General features: G+C 40.4%; 1 protein-coding gene across 1 annotated transcript in view; it reads right to left on the reverse strand.

The window, feature by feature from the left end:
• CSNK2A2 (casein kinase 2 alpha 2) overlaps positions 1-24,548 on the reverse strand; it is a 38,728-nt gene extending 14,180 nt beyond the window's left edge. The window contains exons 1-5 of the mRNA XM_024124889.3: positions 24,426-24,548; positions 23,492-23,603; positions 15,014-15,115; positions 13,111-13,161; positions 3,476-3,535 (exon numbers count right to left, since the gene is read on the reverse strand). Coding sequence (XP_023980657.1) covers positions 3,476-3,535; positions 13,111-13,161; positions 15,014-15,115; positions 23,492-23,603; positions 24,426-24,529 — 429 coding nt within the window. The 5' untranslated portion in view covers positions 24,530-24,548. The remainder of the gene's footprint in view (positions 1-3,475; positions 3,536-13,110; positions 13,162-15,013; positions 15,116-23,491; positions 23,604-24,425) is intronic.
• Between the last annotated feature and the right edge of the window lie 3,097 nt (positions 24,549-27,645).

The following is a 27,645-nucleotide window of genomic DNA, read 5'->3' on the forward strand; positions in this document are numbered from 1 at the left end:
TTTCTCTACATTCTTGCTAACACTTGTTATTATCTTTCTGATTACAGCTGTTCTAGTGGGTTTGATGAGGAATATCATAGTGGTTTTGATTTGTATTTCCCTAACGAGTGATCAAGTTGCACATCTTTTCATATACTTTTGGGCTATCCCATATCTTCTTTGGACAAATGTTGATTCAGATCTTTCACCCATTTCTTATTTGGGTTAAGTTTGTTTTTTGTTTTAAACAATATAAAACTCTGCTCCTAAATCTCCCTTTGCTAACACAGTAACTATTTTCATAAATTTCAATGTTGGGCCCTTTGGCTTGTCTTAAAAAGCACTTAAAGCCTACATGAGGCCCATAATATACTCCTTGAATAATGATAGCAACCCATAATCGTATGGTACCTACTATGTGCTTGACACTGAGAACTCTTGCAAGGTGGAGTTTTCCATGGGACAAGATTAGGGTTTCTTGATGTCAGCACTGTTGACATCTGGGACCAGAAAATTCTTTGTTGTGGGGAGTGGTCCTGTGTATTATAGGATGTTTAGCAGAATCCCCGGCCTCCACCCATGAGATGCCAGTAGTGTCCCTCTAACTATGACAACCAAAAATGGTTCCAGACATTGCCAAATGTCCCCTGAGGGACAAAGTTAACCTGGTGGAGAATCACTGGACTAGACTAGCAAGGGCACTGTACCAGGCATCTTTACGTGGGAGGGAATATATAATCCAAAGAATGATCCATAGAACCAGCATTCCAAGAATAAGCAAATTTTGCTTTCCCCAGACACAAAAGAGTATACAGTGTACAATGCTTTTCATACGAATGTCAAGAACAGGCAAAACTAAACTACGGTGGTAGAGGTGAGAATATAATCTATGCAAGGAGAGAAACAGTCTGTATTTGCACTGTCCTATATGGTAGCCACCAGCCACATGAGGCCATTGAATGCTTGAAATGTGACTAGTGTGACTAAGGAACTGAATTTTTTATTTTACTTAATTTAAATAGCTACCTCCGGACAGTAGCTACTGTATTGGACAGCATAGTTCTGTGTCAATGTGGGTGAAGGTTTCACGCTTAAGTAAAATCAAAAAACTATACCCTTAGGATTTATTCATTTCATCTATGTAGGTTCTACTTCAATTTTTCTCTTTGTCTTGTTTTATACCAACAGTTGTAGCAAGATTCCACAGTGGCTCTGTGGCAGTGCTGTAGAGAACCACGGCTCCTGAAGACACACCTCCCTAAATCTGAATCAGGAGCTCAGACTTGGTGGGAAGCCTCAGCGAGTCACTTAGCAATCACTCTGCAGCCCTCAGCCTAGTTCCTTCCGCATTTTCTACATTCCACCTACATTTCCTCGCTCCCAACCACCGCCCCCCCCTTTTTTTTTTTCTTTTCTATGAGAAAATTTAGCAAGTGTTGATTGTTATTTTGCCTGGTCTTTGTCCAAAGGAATAAACTAATTAGGACCACAGTACCTGAGGTGTGAAAAATACCTGACAAAAGCAGAGGCTGAACAAATACAGTAAGGGAATAAATTCTTTTGCCACTAGTCAGATTCCCTGTGGAGTTATTGACTGCTTTTACATTCCTTGGGGGAATTATTTCAATTTAAAAATCTGATCGTTTCTGACCATTGAGCATGAAAAAAGGTTTTTCAAGTTTCATCTGGGGCTCTGCCTCATTAGCACAAAGTATGCCCCACCGCATAGCTGCTACCCCCAGAAGGCAGAGAGGACATCAGACACTGCCATCGGAACGACCAGCCTGTATCACTGCGATGCTGTTACCTGATCTAAGGACAACTGCACTATGTTATATATCTTACCTTTGGTGTGCTAGCTAACCACAAAATCTTAATACCTTACTTAAAAAAAAACAACAACTGTGAGATTTGGATTGCTGCTCTCACGGAGTGAATGCCTGGGATTTTCTGAGAAGCCCTAGGAAACAGACTAGCCTGACAGTTCACAGCACTGCAAACCTCTGCCCACCAAGGCCTTCCATTCTAGCCCGGAGGGGATATGAAGAAAGGTAGAAAGGTGTGATAAACCAAGCTCGACTTTCTTCATCTTTCTGATCTTAATGACAAAGAAAGACCCATTCGCCATAAAAGTGAATCCACCACCTTGGCTCAAATGATAAGTAGTTTGTGTAAGTGCTTGTAAGAAAACACATTCACTTCACATAAAGCTAGTCCTTCAAATTCCCATTCCTTAAAGCCTAAGCCTTGATTTAACTTGTATTTTCTTCGAGCAGCTATTCATAATCCCATCAAAACTCCATCATGACAATTTTCTTCAATAATACCAATACCTTAGACACCTCTATATTCTTTTACAGGTTCTTAAATTGAGACCCATCCATTCCACCCTATAACTTTATGTAATGCTGTATGTATATTTTTACATGCATTGACAGCGTGGGGGGGGCGGGGTTCATAGCTTTCATTAGATTCTTAGTGATCCATGACCCTGAAAAAACACTGTATTCCATTTTACAAACCTTTTTAGAATTCTTTACTTAAGCGTTTACCTAACCAAATTAAAAAAGATCATTCCTCTGTCAATCAATAACACTTGAAAATTTCAGTCTCCTAGACGGTCCACCCATCACCTCTCCTTGCATGTTAAGGTTAACTAGCCAGGGCTACATGGGTGGGTTATCTCATACAAGAAGGGGACTATGAGAAATGGCAAGAAAAGGATGGCCGTAAAATGCCCACCATCCCTGTATGCATGTCCTTCCACGATGTGACGTCAATGCTCTGCCCATGAAAAGTGGAGTCTACTTCTCCACCCTTTGATTCTAGGTTTGGCCACGTGACTTGCTTTGGCCAATAGGGCATTAGCAAACGTGACACAAGCAGAGGCTTGAAAAGTGCTTACATATATCGAGGTTTGCCCTCTCTTGCTCTTAGGACCTGATGAGACCACCACGGGAAGCAGCCCAGACCATCCTCTGGAGAATGAGGCCTCAGCTATTCCAGCTGCCATCCCAGATATGTGAATGAGGCCATCCTGGACCATCCTGCCCTAGTCAAGTTGACCCAGACCAAAAGACTCACTCAGCCAACCCACTGAATTATGGGAAATAATAAATCATTTTTAAAAAGTCACTAAGTTTGGGGTGATTAGTTATGTAATGAAAACTAGTAGTAAGTATTAATTAAGCAGCAAAAACAAAACAAAATGAAAAACAGTAAACAAAAAACCAAGGACCAACAAGAGTTATGTTCTAACCTGTGGTATAATGTCCCCAGTACCACTAACTTAGCCATTTTTCTCAGTTCCACTGAAGTTTCTAGGTAAAGAGTCCACAATGGAGGCCTCATTGTAAGTTAACCCCCCCAAGCCAAACCAAAAAACACCACTAAATTCTCTGGGTATCAAGAAATATTCTTGAGGTCTCTGTGTCCTCTCGAAAACTTCTTTAATGAATAATCCTGAAAAATTTCATGGTTTATGACTGTCACTTACTTTAAGTAGTTCATACATATAAAACCGGATATCAAAGTCTGTCAGGATCTGGTAGAGTTGCTGAAACAGATTTCAGAAAACATTAATTTAGTCTTATTGCATCTTGTTATCCAAAGTTGGTCATTATTCTCTGTAAACTTAGTGCTTAAGTCACTGAAGAATCCCAGAACTTTTTACTACCTGATCTGGAACAAATGAGGGCAAAGACTAAAGACAAGGGTCTAACACTTTGGTCTTCAGAAGAAAAAACGAAAGGAACTCCAAGGGGAGAAGAAAAAAACCATTTACACCAACTTGGATATTTTAAAAACCTGCGTAATGCTCCATGATTTCAACACCCACAATTACATTATTATGAAGTCCAAGTTGTCCAATTGTCCTCATATTCTTACTGAACTTCAAACAAACTAACCCCACTGCAGCACCACAGTTTACTTTAGAAAACCAAGTTCCGAGCAGATAGCAGAATCTGAAAAACTTCATCAGCCCACATGGTAAAATGGTGGCAAGACAGTCTGTTCATGAAACCCAAGGAAAATGAACTGCTACAGCATTTGGAAACGGCAAGAGACTTTAAATGATTCCAGGCCTAAATGACATACCAATGTAAGTTTTCATAATTGGTAATCCAAAGACCCACTCACCGGGAGTTTTGTTTGTTTGTTTAATTTCAATTTCTAAGAGACGGAGTAGAATTTACACATCCAGGTTCATTTAAATCATCACAAACCCCCGTCAGAAACTATATTATTATTTTAGAAACTATATAAAACTATATTGTTAATCAATTCCAAGTAAATCTCTTTCCCCATCAGTCCAAGCAGCACCTTCTGTAAAATTAATCAGTACACTTTTATTAAACCTATTTTGTTTCTCTCTTTACTGGAAGACTCAAGCCATGTAGGGAATCTCTCCAAGGAGCACAGAGCAGCGTATACAATGTGTTTGTGTAAAAAAAGGAGGGGAAACTAAAACTACACATGCATATTTGTATCTGCAAGAATGACTTTTCACTGTGTACCACTTTATATTTTAGATCCATGTAAACATACTACCTGTTCCAAAAAATTTTTTTACGAAAAACAACAGATTTACCAAGAATCGCATCCAACATTTTCGAACACCAGGACTTAGGCTCTTTCTCAAATTTCCCCTTTTAAGTAAGAGTAATTCTCCCTCCAGCTTAGTAAGAGTGTCTGATTTCACTCATGGCCCTGTAGAAAATGAACACATACTTTCCAGTATACTGGTGGTGGCTTGGAGCTGCTCCACTACTGAAGGCTGACCCTGCTTGGGACTGAACCGCATTTAGGCCCAATGGCATGAAGGTGCCACCACTTCTGCTCCCGAGAGACTCAACTGCATAACAGCTAAACACCCAAGTGATTTGGTCTCCCCCAGCTCTGCATAGCAAGAAAGGCTTCTCAGCAGCACACTGACTGTATGTACAGACACAGGCCGAAGATAACATCTCTTCGGGTGCCAAATCAGCTCTTCCTCTGAGAGTTAAGGCGATCACTCCCAGAGACTGTGCCAAGTTGAACCTCAAGTCAATAAACAGACAATGAAAGTGAAAAGGGCATTTTCTAATAACCCTCAGAGGGCTAGAATATTCTATTTCCAGAAAACAAACGGGCTATTTTATTATTTGGACCTTTATCCGCGGAAGGCTTTCCTCTCATACCATGCGGTATCTATCCCAAGCATCCATGTGAGTATTAAGGCATAAAAACAAATGTCCTTGGACTGCCAACACAGTATTTCTAGCTACTCTAACCAATATCAATTTTATGTAACACAAAAAACACTATCTGACTATAGCGTTTAGGCCTAATACATTACAAAGTCCTGAGTGACAGGCTGATATTCACTTTCATTTTTCAGGAGCTCTGCGAAGGAGGAGCCCAAACTACACCTGTAACATTTTACCACTCGGGCCTGAAATTCAGGACTCACCAGAGTCCAGGGAGGAGCTTCCTCCAACTTCTGTAGCTCTTTCTCCACTGCAGCCCCCAGGAGTTCCCCACTCTGACCAAAGAAACCTGTCTTTGCCACCTCTGTTCTTCCCTTCCCCAAATCTAGAATGCCTGCCCCTCCCCCTTAGCTGGTAAAGTCATAACCATCCCATCCAGGTGTCACAGAGCCCACAATGGTCTCTCTTCCTTCTCTGAACCCCCAGGCTATGCACTGTTCTCTGGGGCGCTCACAGGACACCGACAGCAGCAGCGTGCCTAGAGTTAATGCTCTGTACTCGGGTACTGGCGGTGACCCGAAGTTCTCAGGATACTTTCTCACTCTGCTGTGAACAACAAGAGGCTTCTTCACCTTGCCCACACGCCAAGAGCCCCACGCCACCGCCCCCACGTATCGAGGCATATGCATGCTGGGGAGGAACGGATGCCACAGCTGCTGGCAGTCACCGATTTGGTGATTAAAGATCTCTGAACTTTCCCTCCCTCAGGCATGTCAAGGGTCCACCGTACAACTCTGTCTGTGGACGGCAACTCTGTCCTTGCACAGCAGAATAACATGTTTTATATAGCCCACACCACGTGTGGCAATTCTGTGCTTGTGCACAGAAGGCAGTCAATAAATGTCTTTGACGATGTTCACTAGTCAATGGGACAAAATTAAAACTGTCTTCAAGAAACAGAAGTACTAAGATTCCATGACAAATTAGGAGGGAAATTTCACAAGAAGCACACTTCTCCTCCATTCTTCTTAGTCAGCTACGTGGAGAACATCCTTAACCAACCAACTGCAAAATGTTGTCAGGAAGTTAGTTTTATTTACGTTTTCATAAAGTAAGTGACTTACCAAAAACAAAACAAGCCTATACTTCCCGGAAGATTACAAAGGTGCTGAGAAAGAAACTATTCACCAATCCTAGTCTGGTTCCAAAGCCTCAAACACATTGGCATTTCCCTAGAAGTCAGTTATACTCCAGGACTATTCAAAGGGCCCAAGGTAGAAATCTCCTGGGACTTTTAATTAACCTCAGAAGGTCCGAGAAGAAGAATGGGAAAAATGCAATTTGACCAAGAGAATCAGTGCCTTCTTGGTCTAAAATCAACATCCAGAAAGGAATGGCCACAAGTGGGCCTCACTCACGCTGTCTACACTCAGATAGTTCTTCAGGCTCCAGTCATGGTACAGCTAGATTCCAAGGCCCCATCCCTAACGACTGTAATTCAGGAGGACCTCTCACTTCAAGAAGGTTCCCAGCCAGATGTGGGAATCACCAGCACAGCAAACTCTCACGCTGCACACACAGCTTGCATATTCCCTGCCATACACAGCTCGGTCTATGTCCAGAAACCAGTGGTCCCCACGTAAGGAGAAGAAAAGGTGGGGGGAGTGCAAAATAAAGTAAAAGTGAAAGGTGCTGAATGCAGGAGGCACGCATTTTAGCACTGTTCACACATAACCCCAAGATCCAGAATGAAACCAAGGGCAACATTTCTAGAAACTTAAGGAAGCAGAAAAAATCATTAATCAAGAACATCAAAGTTACTACAAATCACCCAAAAATGTCTTACAAAGAAATGACAAAATAATGTCAGTGATCTATAATCAAAGTAAATTTTGTTCCCCCAATTAAGGAAACTTTAGTCTGTGAATGCACCATCTCCACATCAGACCCTAACAGCATTAACAAGGCCTCAAGATAATCAGGTACTGAGGCCTAATTCTATGTGAATGATATGAAATTTTCTACAGATTAATATGGGTCTACCATCCTCTCAAGATGGGGCCCATTTGGGATGTCTTAAACATTTTTAAAATGCCCAAATGATATATATTTTACTTAAAATGTATACTTATTTTTATTGATACTTTTCCAAAGGCATAGAAAACTGAGAAGCATGTCTCAACAAAAACTCTTTCTACCTTAAAACAGTACCTTAGCTTCCTTGAGACAATTCTGAGTTTGGGAGTTTTCTGTAAGCATTCATTCCAACTTTTAGAAACTGGCTTTTCCTATGCATTTGCTTTCAAATTTTGTCTTTTGTTCTAAGTATCACCATGTATCTTTTATTATCACTTTGACATATATGAAGCATAACTGATGATTTTAAGGAGAAACTGACCAAACCAGTACCACTACCACAAAATAAAATATCAAGGGAAAAAATTATCAAGGCCATAGAAGATCTGAACAAGATTTAAATTAACAACCTTGATAAAAAAAAATGACTGTGTACCAAAACCACAAAGCAACCATCAACAAATTCTAAATAATCAACATTATACAGATCATGTTTTCTGGACACAGTGCAATCAAATTAGGAACCAACTAAAAGAATCATTAAAAGAAAAATAAACAAAAAAATACCAAGTGGATCCTGAATGGACATTCCCAGAACAATAATTACTGGGAAACTTTTGAATATAAACTCTATACTATATATTAGATGGCATTATAATATAAATATTAAATTTCTTAAGTGTACTAACAGTATTGTGGTTATACAGGAAAATGTCCTACCTAGTTCCAGTGATGGCATATTTAAAAGTGAAGTATCATGATGACTACAACCTACTTCAAGATGACTTCAACGAAAAGAACGACAAAGAGGGGAGGGTGGGGAAGAGGTGAGAAATAACTACAAATGTGGCAAAATAATAACAGCTAGTAAATCTAGGTAATGTAAGGGTATTAACTGTGCTACTCTTTCCAATTTTCAGTAGATTTTAAATTTTTCAAAGTAAAAGATTTGGGGAGAAAATCCCAAATCCACAAGTTTGGAATTTGTACTTGTAATTTGGAAACTATATAGAAGTGAGTTACATAGCCATGGAATGTAACTACAATGGTGCTTGGGGTTGTACAGACTTAAAGCACACTTACTACCAATTAAGAAAGACAGAAACAAATCAAATGAGCCAACTTCAACTCAAGAAGTTAACAGGAAAAAACAGTGAAAACCCAAGAAAGAAAATAATTAAGGAAGAAAGAAGAAAAGTTGGAACAGAATAATTAAGACAGGAGCAGAAACAGAATGAAATAGAAAACCTAACATCAACTCTCTGAGCACAAAACCAAAAGGCAATTCTTTGAAAGCATTAATAAGAGATCTCTAGCAACACTGATTTTTTTTAAAAAAAAAAAAAAGAGAAAAGAGAGTAAAGGTACAAATAATATTACAAATGTAAAGGAAAGCATAATTACAGACATATTAAGTTTTTAAGTCCTAAGAGAATTCTATTAACAGCTTTATGTGAATATAATTTAAAGTAGACAACTTTAGAAATAATTATCCAAATAGACTCAGGAAGAGATAGAAAACCAGGATAAAACTTTAACCAACAGTATGTTTTAAAAAGGAAAGTGTAGTTCAAAGTCTCCCCTCCCCACCTCAGAAGATACCTACTACCTAGATCATCCCTATTTTATATAAAACTTGCAAAGAATAGAAAGGAAAAGCTATCTAACTTATGTTATGTAGTATAACCTTGATACCAAAATCAGAAAGACTCTACAATAAAAAGAAATTATAGATCAAAATTTATTATCAATTGTATCAATAAAAAATACTGAAAAGAACAGGATGTGTCACTGTTGATTCACCCCTGATATTTAAACCAGGGACAAACCTTCTCTGGATGATACCTTAAAACCAGTTATTAATACACTGAACAGTAAAATTTAAAAAATAAATAAAAACATCTTTTCCTAATAAGATGGACACAGGACAAAATAATAAGCCTGAAGGACACTGGACACTAAATCAACTGATTTCCCCACTTATGGCCTGTCATACTATCTGGAAAAAAACGTAATTTTCCTGTTATGATTTGCTCTTCCAAAACACACATCTACTACCTGATATTTAAGATATTTTAAGTTGACTAAAATGGCATCGTTTGAACATTCAAAGGGGACCTACAGTTTAATAACATGGCAGAACCAACCCATTCTACCTCTGTTTCTTCCCAAAGCTCCTCTAAAATAACTGTAAGACAGACTTCCCTGGTGGTCCAGTGGTTAAGAATCTGCCTCCCAATGCAGGGGAGGCAGGTTTGATCTCTGGTTGGGGAACTAAGATCCCACATGCCAAGGGCAACTAAGCCCACGTGCCGCAACTACTGAGCCTGTGCACCACAACTAGAGAGAAGCCCAGGCGCTGCAACGAAAGATCCCGCATGCCACAACTAAGACCCGACGCAGCCAAATAAATAAATAAATAAATATTTAAAAAAAAAAAAAAAAAAAAAAAAAGTAAGAGGAACAGGGGATTTACTCACAATGCTAAGAGAATGGAAGAGACAACAAACTTTGAAGCTATAAAACAGATGTCCAGTTGACTTAGCAGACCAAAAAAGCTGAGAATTCTCCCAACATTCTGCCAGCGGAGGGGGCCCAGTAGCAAACACTTCACAATGAAAAACTACAGAAAGGCTCAGGAATTGGTGACCCCAGGTATCACTGAAAAAGGGCAAAGAAATTGAGCTGAAAACAGGAAAATGAGTTTAAAAACACGACACTGAAAAGGGGGAATTAAGTGAAAGTCCACATGGCACTCCCTATAGCTCTCCTCAACTTGAGGCTACTAGGGATGCCGGCAGCCAGGCTTGCACTCTTGAGACAGGAGCTGACAATCAGTAATCAGTAATTTCATTACTCTACAGAGGGAGCAGACATTCAAAAACTGTGACATTTCAGACAACTGTAGCAGAGACAAAACCCAAAAACACCCCCCAAAAAGGAATTTGGAAGGAAAACAGAAAAAGACATGAAGAAGAAAACATAATGGGAAAAAACCCCACATAGTCTCAGTGAGAAAATAGAGGATATTACATAAAACATAAAAGAACAGGATACTATTTTTAAAATTCAGAGAAGAAAATAGAGCGCCAATATATGAAGTCTAACATTCGAATGAGTTCTAGAAAGTGAGAAAAAAGAAAGGGAAAAAAATAAAAGAACATTAAAAATATTTTTTCAAAATGGAAGGACATGGGTTTCTATACTGAAAAAGCCCAGTAAGTCCCCAGAACAAAGGATGAAAGCAACCTGTATGAAAGCACATCACTGTGAAATTTCAGAGACTAAGAATAAAGAGAAAAAACTAAAAGCTTTCAGAAGAAAAAAAAAAACAAAAAAACCAGATTACATATAAGATGAAACCAGAATGGCTTCAGTGGTAATAGTGGTAACAATCTCTTCAAAATTCTGAGGAAATTATTAATTACAACATAGAATTCTGTATCACGGCAAATGTATTAATTGGGAGGATAAAATAAAGATTTTTCAGATATGCAAGCCTCAAAAAACATCAATTTCCCATGACCCTTTTAAAGGAAGCTCCTAGAGAATATATGCCATCAAAACATCCTCTTTGTAAGAAGTAAGATTTCTCTAGGAATTAAAAACTGATCATCTGTATGTTATTAAATCAAAAGAACAGCTGTCAATTTAAGAAACACAAAAATACTGAAGTGAGGGACTTCCCTGGTGGCGCCGTGGTTAAGAATCCGCCTGCTAATACAGGGGACACGGGTTCCAGCCCTGGTCCAGAAGATCCCACATGCTGTGAAGCAACTAAGCCCATGCGCCACAACTACTGAGCCTGCACTCTAGAGCCCGCGAGCCACAACTACTGAGCCCATATGCCACAACTACTGAAGCTCGTGCACCTAGAGCCCGTGCTCCGCAAAAACGGAAGCCACCGCAATGAGAAGCCCGCACGCCGCAATGAAGAGTAGCCCCCGCTTGCCGCAACTGGAGAGAAAAGCCCGTGCACAGCAATGAAGACCAAATGCAGCCAAAAATAAATAAATAAGTAAAAATTAAAAAAAAAATTACTGAAGTGAAGTTTTTACATCTGTGGCTAGATAACTGGTAAAAATTCATTAAGGAAGCAGAAGCACTGAAACCTGAGGGATTTCACTATGAAGTTCCATTAAGACCAGCTTTTAAACTTTTGCATTAGGAAAATGTTTGGTTTCATTAAAGCCTGTTTCTTAAGAAACACATTCCCAATCATGTACATCTTGACAAACCTCAGTTGTTCATAACAAAAGTGTGATCAGTTACGTGTACCAGCACACTACTCTACCAGCTAAGCACTGCTCTGCTAGTTAATGAAAAAATTTACATCCCACTTTTTAGAGTTCACCTTTAAGGACTCACATCAACAAGGAAACTTGTTACAAGTGGGAAAAGCCATCCAACTGTTCCTCCATATTTGAGGATTCAACCAACTGCGGATTGAAAAAAAAAAAATTCCAGAAAGTTGAATTTGCTGTGCTCCACCAACTATTTACATACCGTTTTCATATTAGGTATCACAAGTAGCCTAGAGATGATCTAAAGTATACAGGATGACATGCATACGTTACATGCAAATACTATGCCATTTTTATTGATATATAAGGGACTTGAGCATCCTCGGGTTTTGGTATTCCTGGGGCTCCTAGAACCAATCACTAATCCCCTATGGATACCAAGGGATGACTGTACTGAATATAAAACTTGCTTATTGTTTTATAAGTCATAATATCCACTTTTGCTTATTTTCACTAATTATTTTAGAGTGATTACCAAAGAAAAACTAAATGTGAGGATAAGATTCTTTTATTTTCACCCAAAAGCATCACTCCCCATAGCATCAACTTTCAACTGCTGATTTGGTTTTTTTTTTTTTTTGGTGGTACGCGGGCCTCTCACTGCTGTGGCCTCTCCCGTTGCGGAGCACAGGCTCCGGATGCGCAGGCTCAGCGGCCACGGCTCACGGGCCCAGCCGCTCCGCGGCATGTGGGATCTTCCCGGACCGGGGCACGAACCCGTGTCTCCTGCATCGGCAGGCGGACTCTCAACCACTGCGCCACCAGGGAAGCCCTGCTGATTTGGTTTTGTCCTAACTTCCATCACAACAAAATCATAGGCCTTTCAAACACTGACAGAGAATTATATTCACCTAAAAGTTCTCTAAATGCCCCTAAAAATCAACACCACTATTTGTTTTTATATTGGTTTTCATATTACGCTCTACCATGTCCAGTATGCCTGGCTCCTTACCAGAAGGTTGCAGTGTTTGAACAAAAATAAAAACAAATTCACGAAAAACCAGCTTAAAACCACGCTTTTGGAACACTTTAAAGTCTAAATTAACATGCATTATAAACATAAGAAATGTAAATAATCCAAAATAGGGCTTTCCTAAAGCACAGTGACTCTGTGTCACCTGCTTTGTACACAGTGTGCATGAATACACACGCCATCTGACAGCTTGAATCCACGGTACTATACTGACTTGTTTTCCACAAAAGTCCTGTATCCATTTATCACTTCCTATCAGTAATATAAGATTTGTACGAAAATTAAAGTTAACACCTACCTAAAACTATGTTGTCTACAACAGGAGCGTTATAAATGAGGCATTAACTTAGACCCAGCCCAGCAGCTCTCCCCAGAGTAAGCAAGGCAAAGAGTGATGAGTAATTTCACCTGTGCAAGAACCGAACCACTTTCTGCATTCTGTACTAATGCTTTAAGGAATCCAATGTTATTTCCTGCTCTCACCAATGACCTTTCCCGGCCCCCTTGTGTTCTAGAGTATCAGGAGTGCTTATCGCCACCTCCCCACTCCCCATTAAACCCATGCCAGAAAGAAAAAGCATATACGCACCTTAAAATCTGTATTATTGATATATTCAAATACCAAAGCTGGTGTCTTTGACTGCAAGAGAGAATATTAATGCTTTGTAAGTTTCAAAAAATAAATAAATAAATAAATAAATAAATAAATAAATGTAATTTGCTTCTGTTGTACTGGCCCACCCCCAAATCCCACTTAGATGAAAGAGATTCACTCATCAGGGAGAGCCTATTAAGAAAGAATCCTCTTGAAATTTTAAGTTTGGAATTTGCTTCAAAACAACTGGGGATGGTGCTTGTTTGGAAGTGGGTGGGGTACAGATGAAACAATGTTGGCCACAAGCTGATTAACGTGAGCTGAAGTTGGGTGATGTGTGCAGGGAGGTTCATTATACTATTCATTTTATTTTGTAAATGGTTGCAAAATTTCATAATAAAGGTTTTGTTTTTGTTTTTTAAGAGGAGTTGTATTCTCTGACCAACCTGTCAGTGGGCCTGGCACATTATGTGAAGATTTATACTCTGCAGTGTTCCAGGTTGCCAACTACAAAAGAAGTGTTACGTTTTCATCTTGGGTTAATGAGCCAGATGCATTTTACAGAATTATCATAGGTCTTGGGAATTTATTATTGGTTTTAGGATCCAGAAAAGTCTATAATTATCAGTAAGGTAGAATATGAAATTATTGCCTTGGCTAGGGACAATTAGAGAATGCCTCACTTTACAAAGATATGTTCCCCCCACAAATCATATAAAATCAAGTATTTCTGAGTACTATAATCTTTAATGCAATGAGTACAAAATGTTCAATATTTCCTTGTGTAAATACAGATGTTCAAAAGTCACGTCTACCTAAGTAAGGTAAAATAATGCTAACTGGCAGTAACAAGCTTTCAAAATTGAGAGAAAAGCAGGGGCTTAAACGGTTATAGGAAGAAATAAATAAATTTTATTTATTTCAATTCAATGATACTGTGTAATCTTGGCAAATTACTTAACCTCTGCAGACTTCAGTTTTCTTATCTATACAATGTGACAATGTGGACAATAATGTTACCCACCCCACTGAATTGTTGTGGGGATTAAATGACATGATACCGTTAAACACTCAGAACAGTGCCTGGCACACAGTAAGCATTCAATGCATATTAGCTACATTTTTATGAGGATGTCTTTAGCAGACAGAAGCAAAGACCTACTTCTTAAAAAGCTATCATGGGAGAACAGGGAAATATTTGAGGTAGAACAGGTAAAGAACAGAAATTGAATGGGAAGCTTGGCTAATCATAAACACTTAAGGTTAAGTTACTCCCGAGGGGGAGAGAAAACAAAGTTAAACAGCACATTTAAAATGGCTAAAAATTAAGCATTTTAACAAAAATATTTAAATTGCATCTGCATATACAACGTGAGCCCCGATGGTGGATGCTGAATTAAAGACCAGTATGAGAAACAGCAAGATAGTGACCTCAAGGGGTCTGTGGGGCTGTGATCTGTTCAGCTCTCTATGGCAAGTGTCCACATGGAGACACTTCCTATTTCCTTCCATAAACCCAGATTTTCAAATGTCAGGCCTGTGAGGTAAAATAATGTTAACTGGCAGTAATAAGCTTTCAAAGTTGGGAGAAAAGCAGGGCCATAAGGAAATATTCAGCAAACATTTGTGGGCCAAATCAAAATAATGAGGTAATAAACCTGGGACAGGGATTTTTTTCTACATAAACTTTTAGGTTCCACAAAAGTGGTGGTGGCTATTTTATCATTGGGCCACCATGATTTTTTCTGGTTTTCGAAATCAGTTAGTAGTAAAGACAAACACAATAATTCCCACTATATTATAATGATGTTTCCCATTATTTTCAGGTTTTGTGACTTGACACACACCCTCCCTCCCTCCCCCCCCCCGCCCCGCCCGGCAACCACCAGGCACCTACCACAGGGTCCTTCACAGTGTCAATCAGCTTAATGATATTTGTTCCACCACGAAGGTTCTCCAGAATCTTAACCTCTCGTTTTATCTTCTTTTTCTTCACTGGCTTAAATACACAAGAGTAATCAGAAGTAAGACTCCTTTTGAAGTTAATAAATAAAACTTTAAAACAATGTTTATATCAAATGGATATTGTACTGTCTTGCACACTGTGTTATGCTAAAGGGAATGTCTAAATTAGAAGAAAAAAAAGAAAAGAAAGAAAGAGATAAAATGGGCCTGCTCATAAGAATCAAATAATTCATGGACTCATGCAGCTTATGTGTCAAATCTTAAAGTAGTTACATTTAGGGCAACATAAAATTTTGAATACCCAAGTCATACTTTAAAAATAAAATGCTTACTAGATAACTGCCAAATGGAAAATGTTATAGCTCTGAACAGCTGTCTATCATGCACTCACAAATGGAAAAACTGAAACAAAATGGTGAGACACCTGCTCTTCCAACGGGTTGCATGTAATTTTGTCTTCTAGGAGCGAAGACCAGTTCACTGACATCAAGTTACAAACTTGTTTCCCAGCTGCTGGCTCCCATGTCCTGTCTCTACTCCCATTTCCTTAATATCTAGAATCTGAAATCAGTTCAGAGCTAGTAAAACTTCCCAAGAGATCCCATTCCTAAAGAAAGAGATGATGGGTCAGCAAAGGAGAAAAATGACCTCTGACACAGCAGTGACTGAAAACTCCTGCTACCTACTAACCTTTCAATCTGCTGGATAGAAAAATAAAAAACCTTAATCAGAAATACTAGCATTATACATGTTATTTCTTGTCTTAAATGGGCTAAAGAGTTTGAAGAAGAATAAAAGTAGTTATGGAAAAATAAGCATTATCATCAATCATGCTTTATAAAGTACTTATAAAGTACTTAAACAGTGACTGGCATATAGGAAGCAGTCAATAAATGTTAGCTTTATTATTTTCAAAATTTTAGTTAGTAATAAATCATATTTCATCCTCACAAAATTCCTATGCAGTAGACTCAGGCAAGGTGAGCTACTTGCCCAAGGTCGCACAGCGAATTCTAAAGAGTGGGGGCAGGATTCAAATCTAGACAACCTGACTGTAGGCCTCGCTCTTAGCCACTGCGCTTTCATTTCCCAAGTGTGGTTATGGAAGAAACGTAACTGAGGAAAAGGAGTATTCCACCACTGAGACACTGTTATAAAAGCACAGGCAAAGAGAGTCCAATGGATTAGCCATGAAACAAGACTGAAAAAGCCTGTGTGTATGTGGTGCTGGTGGGATGGGGGGAGATGTAATATACACACATGCCAGAGAAACCTCTTGTTGGTCACCAAGCTACAGCTTTGAACACACAACAAAACAGAGAGATTATGAATACAGAACACCTGCATCACCTGTAAGAGGCTGCTCAACTGAGAGACTGGAATCTGGCTGCATCCTTCCAAGCCAGCTGCCACAATCATGTCCGCTCCACTTTGTCAGGGTTTTCAGTAGAATAGATCTGGCTATTGTGGTTCTTCCCCACCACTTAGGAATTTTACTCCTTACTTCCCTTTTTCATAATTACAGAGTTCAATACTTTGGGAAAATGAAGCACTTGAATATGAAGTACAACTTGGTCAGAAAACAGCCAGAGAAGGATATACTATGAAATAAGTAGCCTATAAGCTTCAAAAATGTCAATGTCATGAAACACACAGACTGAACAACTATTCCAGTTTAAAAAGATATGACAACTGAATATAACACATGGTCTGGGATTTTCCTTTGCTATGAAGAACATTATAAGGAAAACTGGCAAATGAGAATGAGAGCTGTATATTAACAGCACTGCATCAATGTTAATTTCTGATTTTTGATCATGGCATTGTGGGTTATGTAAGCAATTGCTCTTGTTTTTAGGAAATAGAGGAAATTAGGGATGACTGCGATTTCCTCTCAGGCACTTAAGACATGTAAAAGAAATATAATTATTTATATGCACACACATATACATCTATGTGTATATATATATATACATGTGTGTATATGTATGACAGAGTGAGAGAGAAGGATAAAACAAATGTCAATATTTGAGAAATCTGGGTAAGAGATACGGCAATTTTTGCAATTTTTCTGTAAGTCTGAAATTTTGTTAGTAAGTTAAAAGAAAAATAAAAGCTGGCTATCATATCTAAAAATTTAGCCAACGATACCAGTATATTCAATGTAAGAAAATTCTAGAGTCAATAGTCTAGAATTCTAGAGTCACTATTGGAAAGCAGTTACACATCTGTGGGAGCGGCAACAGAGGGAGAAAAACACAACGGCCAGAAGAAGCCTGTGTTCACCCAAATCCCTCTTCTCCCTCTAACAGTGAAGTAGTAAGGCGTAACCCATTAAATAAGTTGCTCCTATGACAATGCCCCATATAAAGCCTTGCTGTGTTCTCCCGTTATTCAGCAACAGATCAGGCAGGCACCCAGTTCCTGGACAACCCAGTTAAGATGAACATATTTTTCATTATGTCTAAAGGTAACTTATAGAGTATGTGAAGCATATTTTGTTGCCCAATTGTCACCTGTCCAATAACTTCCCAAACTAGAGACTGGGGACAGCAGGTCAATTCTGAAGTGGCACAATGGAGTCACACTGCAGCTGGAGTTCTCACATACTGACAAAAGACCAAGAGACTGTAAGAAAAAGGAGAGTGATGTACAGCTCAGGACACCCCTCCAAAGCAGGGGTACCAGGTCTCTACAGGACCCAGGGTACGGGTAACTCCCTTTAGCCTCAAGCTCACTCCTCTGAACCTAAGAGATGCTCCAGAAGCTGAAAAACCAATGAGCTCCTAGCGAGTGAAAGCAAAGATTTAAATTCTATAAAAAGAACTGAAGAGAAAAAGTTAGGATTTATAAGGGAGGATCCTTGCATCCTAAGGAAAACAGACCATGAATTTTTATAGAAATAAGGATGCTCTGACCCTCTAACTCACTGTCTGCATTCATTCACCGTCACTAAAGTGGAGAATACATTTCCATCACAATTTCATCATTTCACATTTCATTCTGCATGCTAGAAAAAGCCTCTGTCTCACCTAAGGTTCATTTATTCCAATTCAGAGAATATCTGGTTCTAACTGAATCAGTTTAGCTGTTTAACAAAACAAAAAAATTTAAACTCAAAGTCTAGTACATAAAATGGCAAAAAAGCTAAAAAAGAAATTAAAGTATTAAATCAAGTTTCAATAATAAATTAATTTTGGCACACACCTAGAGAGAATATTTAAAGGGGAAAAACTCATTTAAAATGTTCTGCGCATGAGCTCTGAAAAGAAAGAAAAACAGATTTTTTTTCAGAAGGTTTCTGCTCACAGGCGAAGAGTCCCAGCTATTCAGGAGAATCTTGTTCAATGTAATCCAAGAGTAAGGTCCTTTTTCTCTTTCCCTATTCACCAACATTAAACATTTTAAAACAAAAGACCAATTTAGTACTGGCTGCTTAGAAAGACAAAAGTTGATAAGGCCAGTAATCTGTACTATTTACTCACAGCAGATTTTTAAAAAGCCAGATCTGAGAATGATTTCAATTACTAGTGTTTAATTGTGACTGAATTTGCAAAGTAATGTCTACCAAAGGCATAAGAATTATGACCTCAATAAATGCCAGCAAATGTTAATAGGCAAAGTCCCATTTTAATTTCTTTGCAAGCATAACTGAACTGATAAATTCAAGGAAGGCAGGAATATAGCTCAGAACTTTCAAATCTGGGATTACTTTTATTCCACTACCAAAGCAACAACTGCCCCACTAAGATTAATTTCATCACCTGCAATAAACAGTTACAATGAACAATCGTTGTCAGGAATGTAGGATAGAGTAGAAAGAAAGCTCAGTCTGGATGACGGCTTTTATTTTATTACCCTGGTAGCATCTCTAAAATCCATTACGACTGACCTAAATATAAACATTATCTAAGCAGTGTTTATTTCTTCACAGCAAATTTGCCCCTAATCTTTCAACTCTCGTCTTCTTAATTACATTATCAACATCTTGAACTGTTTATTCTAGATTAAAAAAATTTTTTTATTTAAAAATGTGAGGCACATAGCAGGTCTTTTGAATCTCATGGAGAGGATGGTACAGTCCTTTCTACTACTGGTTCTGCTCTCTGAGTAAGTGATCAGGATGAGACCCGGAAGAACTGTATGGGTTAAAAAAGTATAAAAACACTGGTTCTTGTGGTATCAAACAAGAAAGGAAAGTAAATTTCACTTACGCATTAAACATGCTGCTGTGGATACAAACCAGAGAACCCAAGTCTGGGTCCCTATAGCTCTCTGGGCTTTCATCTATCCCACACTTCAACCAGCAACCCTCTGATGTCAAATATTTCCCTTCAGAAGAATAACTCCAAAACTCATTGGAGACAATTCCATTTGACTTCCAGTGAGTGTTTGGCCATCTTTCCAGTACAGTTCAGAACATCCAGCAAATGTCCTACTTGTGCCCCTCCCATCTACCAAGACTCCAAAGCAGGGACCGAAGGTCGTGAACCTAGTGCTTCTGCCCCCCACCAGCCATAGGACCCCGAGCAAACTGCAGGTTCCCCTGGGACTGTAAAAAAGAGGCTGGGTTCTAATAATATCCGTGCTCCCCTATCCTGTGACTCTGTTTCACAGGTTAACCACACTCTCAATGTCTGACCCCACAACCACAATATTAGAAACTGCACTGACTAGTTCACAATTTTTAATATTTGTATTTTTTTTTTTTTAAATTTATTCATTTATTTATTTGGCTGTGCCAGGTCTTAGTTGCAGCACGCGGGATCTTTGTTGCTGTATGCAGGATCTAGTTCCCTGACCAGGGATCGAACCCAGACCCCCTGCATTGGGATCGCGGAGTCTTAGCCACTAGACCACCAGGGAAGCCCCCAAATTTTTATTTTTAATACTTTAATAATACTCTTTTTAACACTTTTTATACCATGAGACGTGTGTAGAAACTAGAAATCACCAAAATATTTAGATAAATTAGTATCAATGTCTTGTTTCAGAACAATGATGTCTTGACACACTTGCCTAATAAAGTAAATGGAGGGTAAAAAATCTAGCAGCTGATGAAGTAGAAATAAATGAGAAAGCACAGAGCAAACATCATTTTGATATAACCTAAACAGCCACCAGCCCACTATGAAGTAACTAAAAAAATCTGTAATCAACAGTCATCTCATCCTTCTTTTAACACTACCTCCTGCAAGTACAAAAATTTAAATATACCTACAAACAAGCAGGCTAAACATGCTGAAAAAATAAACTTGTATTACCATCATTCTTTGTTTGAAGTTTGATAATTAATTTCTGGGGGGAAAAAATGGACAGCCAAGCTCTTTGTATAAAATAAGACTACCAACAGGAAACCTAATATGAGGATTTCCAGTCCTTGCAGCATGGGTCCAAAAGCCTGCACATTTGTTTTTTAAAAGCTGGTATTGCTCTTAACTTCTACTTAGAAAATAGCAGTTGAATTTGAAGGATCTCAAGGACTCTAAGAAGAGATGAAATCCATACATAGGTGATACTCACAAAGTGCTAAAAGTTGTCCAAAATGGCCAAATGTTTTTATTTCTGTCTATACCTTCCTAAGAGGTACTACAAAGGAACTGAAAAGTTGACTTTTCAAAATCAAGATGAAACCTCAGGCACAAAAGTGGTTTTCTGCCCTGCTATATTAACCCTTACCATCCCCGCCCCTCCACCTCGGCCTTTTCTCCTCAAAACAATTTCTGTCAAAAAAGATATAACCTCCCTATTGATTGGAAAGTTTTCTTTGAAGATTTCAGACTCAGGATCTCACTTCAGCATAGACAGAAACATTTTGCTCACCAATTTCTAAATTCCTAAAACCTCTTAATAGCCCCAATATCTTTTGAACACAAAAATATTGAGAAATCTACTGATGTAAATTAAATGATATAAAATCCCTCTGTGGTCATTCATCATCCAACCATTGTCATATATTGAAAAGGACTGGATGGAATGTTCGCCAAAAAAGCAGGCAGCCCCTGTCCTCAAGGAATGTACCCTCTGAGTCACAATGTGCACATCAATATATAATTCCTTCCTGAAGTTGAAATACAGTACGCCTAGATGAAGAGAAAGCTTTTTCTGGATTCCTTCAAATTATGAGCAACTGGCACTCTGTTAAGGAACTAATTTCCTGTGGCCAAGCACCACAACAGTAGGTATTAGTCATAACTTTGACTTATCTGAATAGGGACACTTTACTGAGTAAAGACCCTATTCTTTTTAAAAAACAATACTTTTAATCTACTTTAATTCAGCCTGTCAGAACGAGAAAACCCGACAATACCATTAATAGTTTCTTACCCCATCCTTCAGACAAAACAAAATCTGGACAGAAATGTCACAGGGCTTTGAAAAACAGAAAGTGTGTGTAGTTTTCACCAGTGGAAACAAGGTGGTTCAGGCTGCACTCTGAGAAGAACTCATGTGGAAAAGATACAAGAAACAACACTTCATTAGCTAGAGCATCAAGGGGGCCTCCCAAGTCTTATTCGAGAACACTGGAACATACTCTGTGCTCAACGTTAAGATCTTATAACCCAGTGCTAAAATGAGCAGTAAGAGACAGGAAGAAATGAGAAACAGGAGTTCTGGCTAAGGGTTATTTCAACATAGTGATGTTAGATATGTTTCTTTGTGCCTACATTTCTTGTCGGTTAAAAATAACCTTCAGCTTCCATATTGGGTTCCCTAAACATATCCTCCGAATCTTTAGAGCAGGGGAAAAGCTATCCAGCAAGGGAGGCTATGAAGCTCTCTACAAGGATGACTAAAGGGCAACGTGATGCTTCCCTAAATGAACGTGCTGTTATTTACACGTACACCTGAATGCTGTTCCTTTTCAAAAAAAGACACTACAGGAAGTTGCACAGTTACTCTAAAAATGCTACCATCGCACTAATGTTTAGACATTTTTCTGGAATTGCTTTAGAGTCAGCAGTTCCTTCTTCTGAATGTACAGCAATGGAATGTGGATATTCCTAATTTCAACTTATGCCTTGCTTAAAATTTCCTGAAGAGATTTTAAGCAGCTTATATTAAAAACATTTACGCTAATGTATAAAGAAAAAAATTGTATGCCTTTGCCAGGTGATTTCTCTGATGAGAACATTTCTTTAAATATTTATGCTTGTGAAGAAAAACAAACAAAAAAGATCACGTGACTCTGTAGATGCAATTCGTATTTAGGGAAGAGGAGAGTCAAAAACTCCACATCTTCAATATCAGTTCCTCACTTCTTACCCCAGTGTTTCTGACAGCACAAATAATTTGCCTATTTCTCTCAACTGCAATCCTGCCTCTTCATCACTAGGCCAGGATGGTACTGCATAATAGAGATGATCACTTTTTGGAAAGGTGATTTTCAGACAGTCTAAGCCTGACCCCTCTTTCTAAATAGGGACACAGCTGCCCTAACTCTACTTAAGATACAAAACAGCTTTTCAATCCCACATTCTTATTCACAAAGCCTCTTCAAAATGGCTACAATGTAACTCTTGTATATATAAACGTGCTTATATTAACTAACTCTTTGGTCATCTCAAGATTTCACTAAATGACATGCACACATATTAAATAATCTGGCAATGATGAATACCCTTCACAGATTCTAAGAATTACTTTTTAGTACACCCTATAAAACATTATCAAAGCTACACAATCAGTTACCTGGAAGATAATTTAGCCAACTCTCCATGCTCATTAAGATCATGCCTTCATTCAAGAGTTGACAAAGGTGTATCTTTAACAAACTCAGGCTACTAAACCAGATTCAGGCTGTTTTGTTCCCATTATTATTTAAGTGATTATAAGTGTATCCTCCACTGCTCCCAACTTCACTCTTACTAGCTGAAAAGCAACAGTGAACCTTCCTGACACTATTGGTTCACTATATCCACCCCACCTGAAACTTTTATCACCAAAGGAGGAAAAACAATGATTATCCACTGAGGTGTTTCCCTCCGCTCAGGCTTCAAGCTCATCTTTGAAGCTACTCTAATTGTTCCCAACTTTCTCTCTGGAATAACAAACTCAGTACTCAGGGAGCTCCTGGATTGACAGGATCTTCATGAAAAGGCTCGTCTTGCTCCTGAATACCTATTTATTTTGTAACAAATGGAGCCCCTTTGGAATTTTCACTTTGGGACCCCATAATTACATTTCAGAACAAGAACGTTCCTGAACTATCATGCTTAGATTTGAAACAGGTCTGCATATTTTCTTGAAAGTTCACAGGAAAACGGGGTGGGAGGAGTAGCAGAGAGACATCAGGCAGAAGATATGTAAAATGTGAGCTTGTACTACTCATTCTAGAATGTGGCTGGAGTAGTTTATATCCTCCTGACCTGTGAAAAAGAAATTTTAACGCCACTCGTAAGACACTCACCTTGAGAATTTTTACAACCACTCTCTCATTGTTGGTGATGTTAATGGCCTCAAATACTTCACTATACTTTCCCCGACCAAGTTTTCGAACCAGCTGGTAATCGTCTTGATTACTGTGAAAGGCAAGAAAGAGCGACACGTAAATGCCAGGACTTGGGATTAACTGAGCCTATGCCCACTACACACCCCATCCAGCCGCTTCCATTAATCAAGCACTTGGAACTGTCTATATACATCATGCCACGACTCACTACCTAAATGAAAGCCACAACATAAACTTGGCTCCCTTCACTGGATGCAGCTCCTAACCTAACTGGTCCCTCATTAACTTGGGAGAGATGAGGTAGTAAGGCAAGGGCCTGAGCCAATCTAGAGAGGTGAGCAAAGCATCACCATCCTGGAGGCTCAGAAGTGCCCCTCTGCCCACAGAACCTGCCTTATACTTCACACGCCGAAGGTAGACTGCTCCTCCTTTGAGAATCTGGACGTCTTTAAAAAATTTCCTCCCACCCAGCCTCATTTCAAAAAACTAAAAAGGCAGATAATTTTAATAGCTCAAGAGTACAGCTGCTGACTTCCCACCCCAACAGAAACCCCAAAGCGTGAGAAGGGCCGCTCCCTCACTTCCACCAGGCTGTGGTCCCTGGACCCCTACACTTGTCAGTAAGAAAGCATTCCCTGGGGTGAGCGGGAGAGAGGGGTGCGCACAGCGGAGAGGAAGGAAAGAGAAGGGGGGAGAGGGAGACGAGAACATAGTGTGGGTGGGTTGGTGGGGGGGGGGTCTGCCGCCCACCCCAGACCCGAGGAAGCACGGGCCCAGCGGGGAAACAGATCGCTGGGGGACAGATCGCGTGGAGAGAGTGCGGTCTGCGTCTGGGGGCGGCCGGGCGGGGGTGGGGGTGAGAGGGCCCGGCGGGGGACGGCGGCGGCTTTACCCCCAGCTCGGGACGTGAGCCTCATAGTCCCAGTACTCGCGGCTCCTCAGGCTGTTCACCTCGGCGTAGACCCGGGCCCTGCTGCCCGCGGCCGGGCCGGGCATGGCGGGCGGGACCGGCCGGCCCGGCCCTGGAGCGGCCGGCTGGGCGGCGGGGCGGGAGGCTCTCGCGCTCCGCGGCGGCCTCCGCTTGGCTAGCGGCCCCGCGGCGGCGGCGGCGGCGGCGATGGCTGCACCAGCAGCGGCAGCCGCCGGCCGGGGAAAGGGTAGCAGCGGCGGCGGCGGTGGCGAAGAAGGAGGAGGAGGAGGAGGAGGACACCCGGAAAAGGGACCGCGCTCACTAGGAGCGGCCGTCTCCCGGCCCGGGGGCCTCCTGGGCTCACAGCGCCCCCTGCTGCGCAGGGGGACCCGCCCGGCGGCCCGGCCCCGCCCTCCAAGGCTACCTTCCAAGTCTCCCCATCCTCGGTCTGGCCTAACGCCCTCATCACGGAGTCTCGTCCACCCACAGGCTACTGCCCTAGAGGCTTACCCCTCGTATACCCTTTTAGGACTCTCCTAGAGACCCCTACCCAAAGCTCTCTACTACTCTCTCGTCATCCAGAGTTTACCCATCCCAACCTCCCAAACGGACCCTGTTGTCACCTTTTTGTCACACAAAGTTCCCATCAAGTCCCTCCCTAATGACTCGCTCTTATCTCTCAGAACCTCTCCAACTCAAGAGAGTTCCCCATCCCTCCCAGAGACACCCCGTCTTCCCCCAATGGACCCTGCCCTGTCACCCAGAGACTCTTGAACCTCAAGACTTCCCCTTCCCTCCTCATCCAGAGCCTTCCTCACGAAACCCTTCTTTTACGCTTTCCCCCAAATTTCCTTCCAGAACCTTCCCTAAGAACCCTCTGTATGTTCACTTCTGTCACTTGGTTAAGTTGGAGTCAGCTGGGTTTCTCACTGTGACGTTCCTATTTTTCCCTTTGTAATTAATGAGCAATTTGTGGGGAGATACTTTAGGACCATGTAAGTACCCTGGTTTTGTTTGGGACCACAGAGAGCAGGAGAAGAATTGTGAGAGTCCTGCCGGCAGGGACAGGCTAAGGGCATGGACTGAGGGTGGGGTAGCCAACCAAACTTTGGCCTATTTTATTATGTTGTCTTCTAGCCCTGAACACTCTTCTCTCTTAGATCTTCTGGGCCTTTCTTTCGTCTTGCTTTCCCATCCCACATTTTTTTTGGTCAACAGAACTTCCTCACTCAGTCCAGGTTGCTCTGACTCCAATCCTTTTTCATATTCTGTTTTCTAAGTGAGACCCTGTTTCCTCCTTTTTGATATAGTTAAGGGCACAGACTGTGGAGTCAGATCCATCCCAGGTCTGAATCCCAGCCCTGCTACTTACAAGCTGTGTGACTTTGGGCCAATAACTTAATCTCTCTGTGCTGTAGATTTTACAGCATAAAAATAGTAATGGCACCTACTTCACAGGGCTATGGGGAAAATTAGACAAGGTAAGCCATGTAATACACTTAGAACAGTGTCTAGCAGATACTACATGCTCAATATTATTATTATCAGACCAGAGCCTTCCTCCTATCACTCTTCTGTCCTTGAGATCACCACATGCCCATCTTTCGGTTCTTTTCTACCCTCCAAGCTTGGCCAGGGCCACCTCCACCCCCTTCACTCCCATCTTCCTATGCCTGACTCCTTTTTCCTCTTCAAGTCTCTCCTTTAAGTTCACTTTAAATGTTAGAGTTGATACTGCTCTATCCCAGCACCCATCCACATTCTTCAGAAAACTGCATATTTTCTAATTATTTGTTTCCTAGGTTATTGTCTGTTTCCTCCACTGTAGAAACAGCGTGAGAACAAAAACTGAGTCTGGTTGCTCACCACTGTCTCACCCAGCATCTGCCACAGCTCAAGGCTTTCAATGAATACAGTGTTACCCTAAAGAGCATGTATTAATTACAAAGGGCAACCTGGAGGTCATCACGCTAATCATGAATCAAACTTAACATCATCAGTAAGGGACTAACTGACCCTCTGATGTGATGCATCAAGAAGGGACACAACATTTGCCCCCAGATTTTACCTTTAATCAGACAAATCCAAACTGGGGAGCATTCTGCAAAACAACTAGCCTGGACTCTTCAAAAAGATGTGTCAAAAGAGAAAACAAAACAAAAAACCAAAACTCTGGAGTAGTGCTCTTGATTAAAGAGCCTGAGAGATATAACTCAATGAAGTGTAGCATTCTGGATTCGATCCTGAATGAAAAAGGTAGGAAGGAAAGTAAAGAGAGACGGAGGGAGGAAGGGAAGGAGAAAGAATACAGCTAAAAGGACACTACGTATTGGGACTACTGAGGAGATCTGAATATAGGATGTATATTACATAAAAGTGTTGTATCAATGTTAAATTTTATGAGTGTGAGGGTTATGTTGTGGTTAGGCAGGAGACTCTCTTGATTTTAGGAGTTATATGCCAAGTGTTTAGGGATGAAGTATCATAATATCTGCAACTTACTCTCAAATGGTTCTCCAGCATGCAAGGCAGAGGGCAGAGATCAGAGAGAAATGTCGACAGTTGGAGAATGTGATTGGACTACATGAGCTCCCAATTTTTTGGTACATTGAAAATTTTCAAAATAAAAACTGGAAAGAAATAAATAAAGCATTTATGGAATAAGTGGGCTTTGGAATTTAATTCCCAAATCTGCAAACCTCCCTAAATCTCTGTTGCATGAGAAGACACACACGTTCTCAAATTCTTAATGCAGCCTTAGGATTTCTTTCTGACAAGTCTCTGTGAACTAGTCTAGACCAGAGGTTTTCAATTCTGAGCCCTGGATGAGCTTCCTAGGTTCAAGGAAACCTTGACACTGTGCAAATTTGTGGGTCAGTGTGTGTGTGTGTGTGTGTGTGTGTGTGTGTGTGTGTGTGTGTGTGTGTATGTGTGTGTGTTTATGCATATGGGTGTGTGTGCATTCTGTCCTTAGCATCCATCAGATTTTCAAAGGAGCCCATGACCCAAAAAGGGTTCCAAACTACTGGTCTAACTACTAGGTCCAGTCCCAGCTGGGGTTCCATTCCTAACCTCCACCCTCACCCACCTCTGACCCCCACCTACCCTCCCTGCACCTTTCTCTCATCCCTCACCATCTAACCCACACCCATCTCACGTAACCTGCTCCCACACCTGCCGGGATGCCTGAGGATTTGCCCAC

The sequence above is a fragment of the Physeter macrocephalus genome, chromosome 17, assembly GCF_002837175.3.
Source record: "Physeter macrocephalus isolate SW-GA chromosome 17, ASM283717v5, whole genome shotgun sequence".
Taxonomy (NCBI): domain Eukaryota; kingdom Metazoa; phylum Chordata; class Mammalia; order Artiodactyla; family Physeteridae; genus Physeter; species Physeter macrocephalus.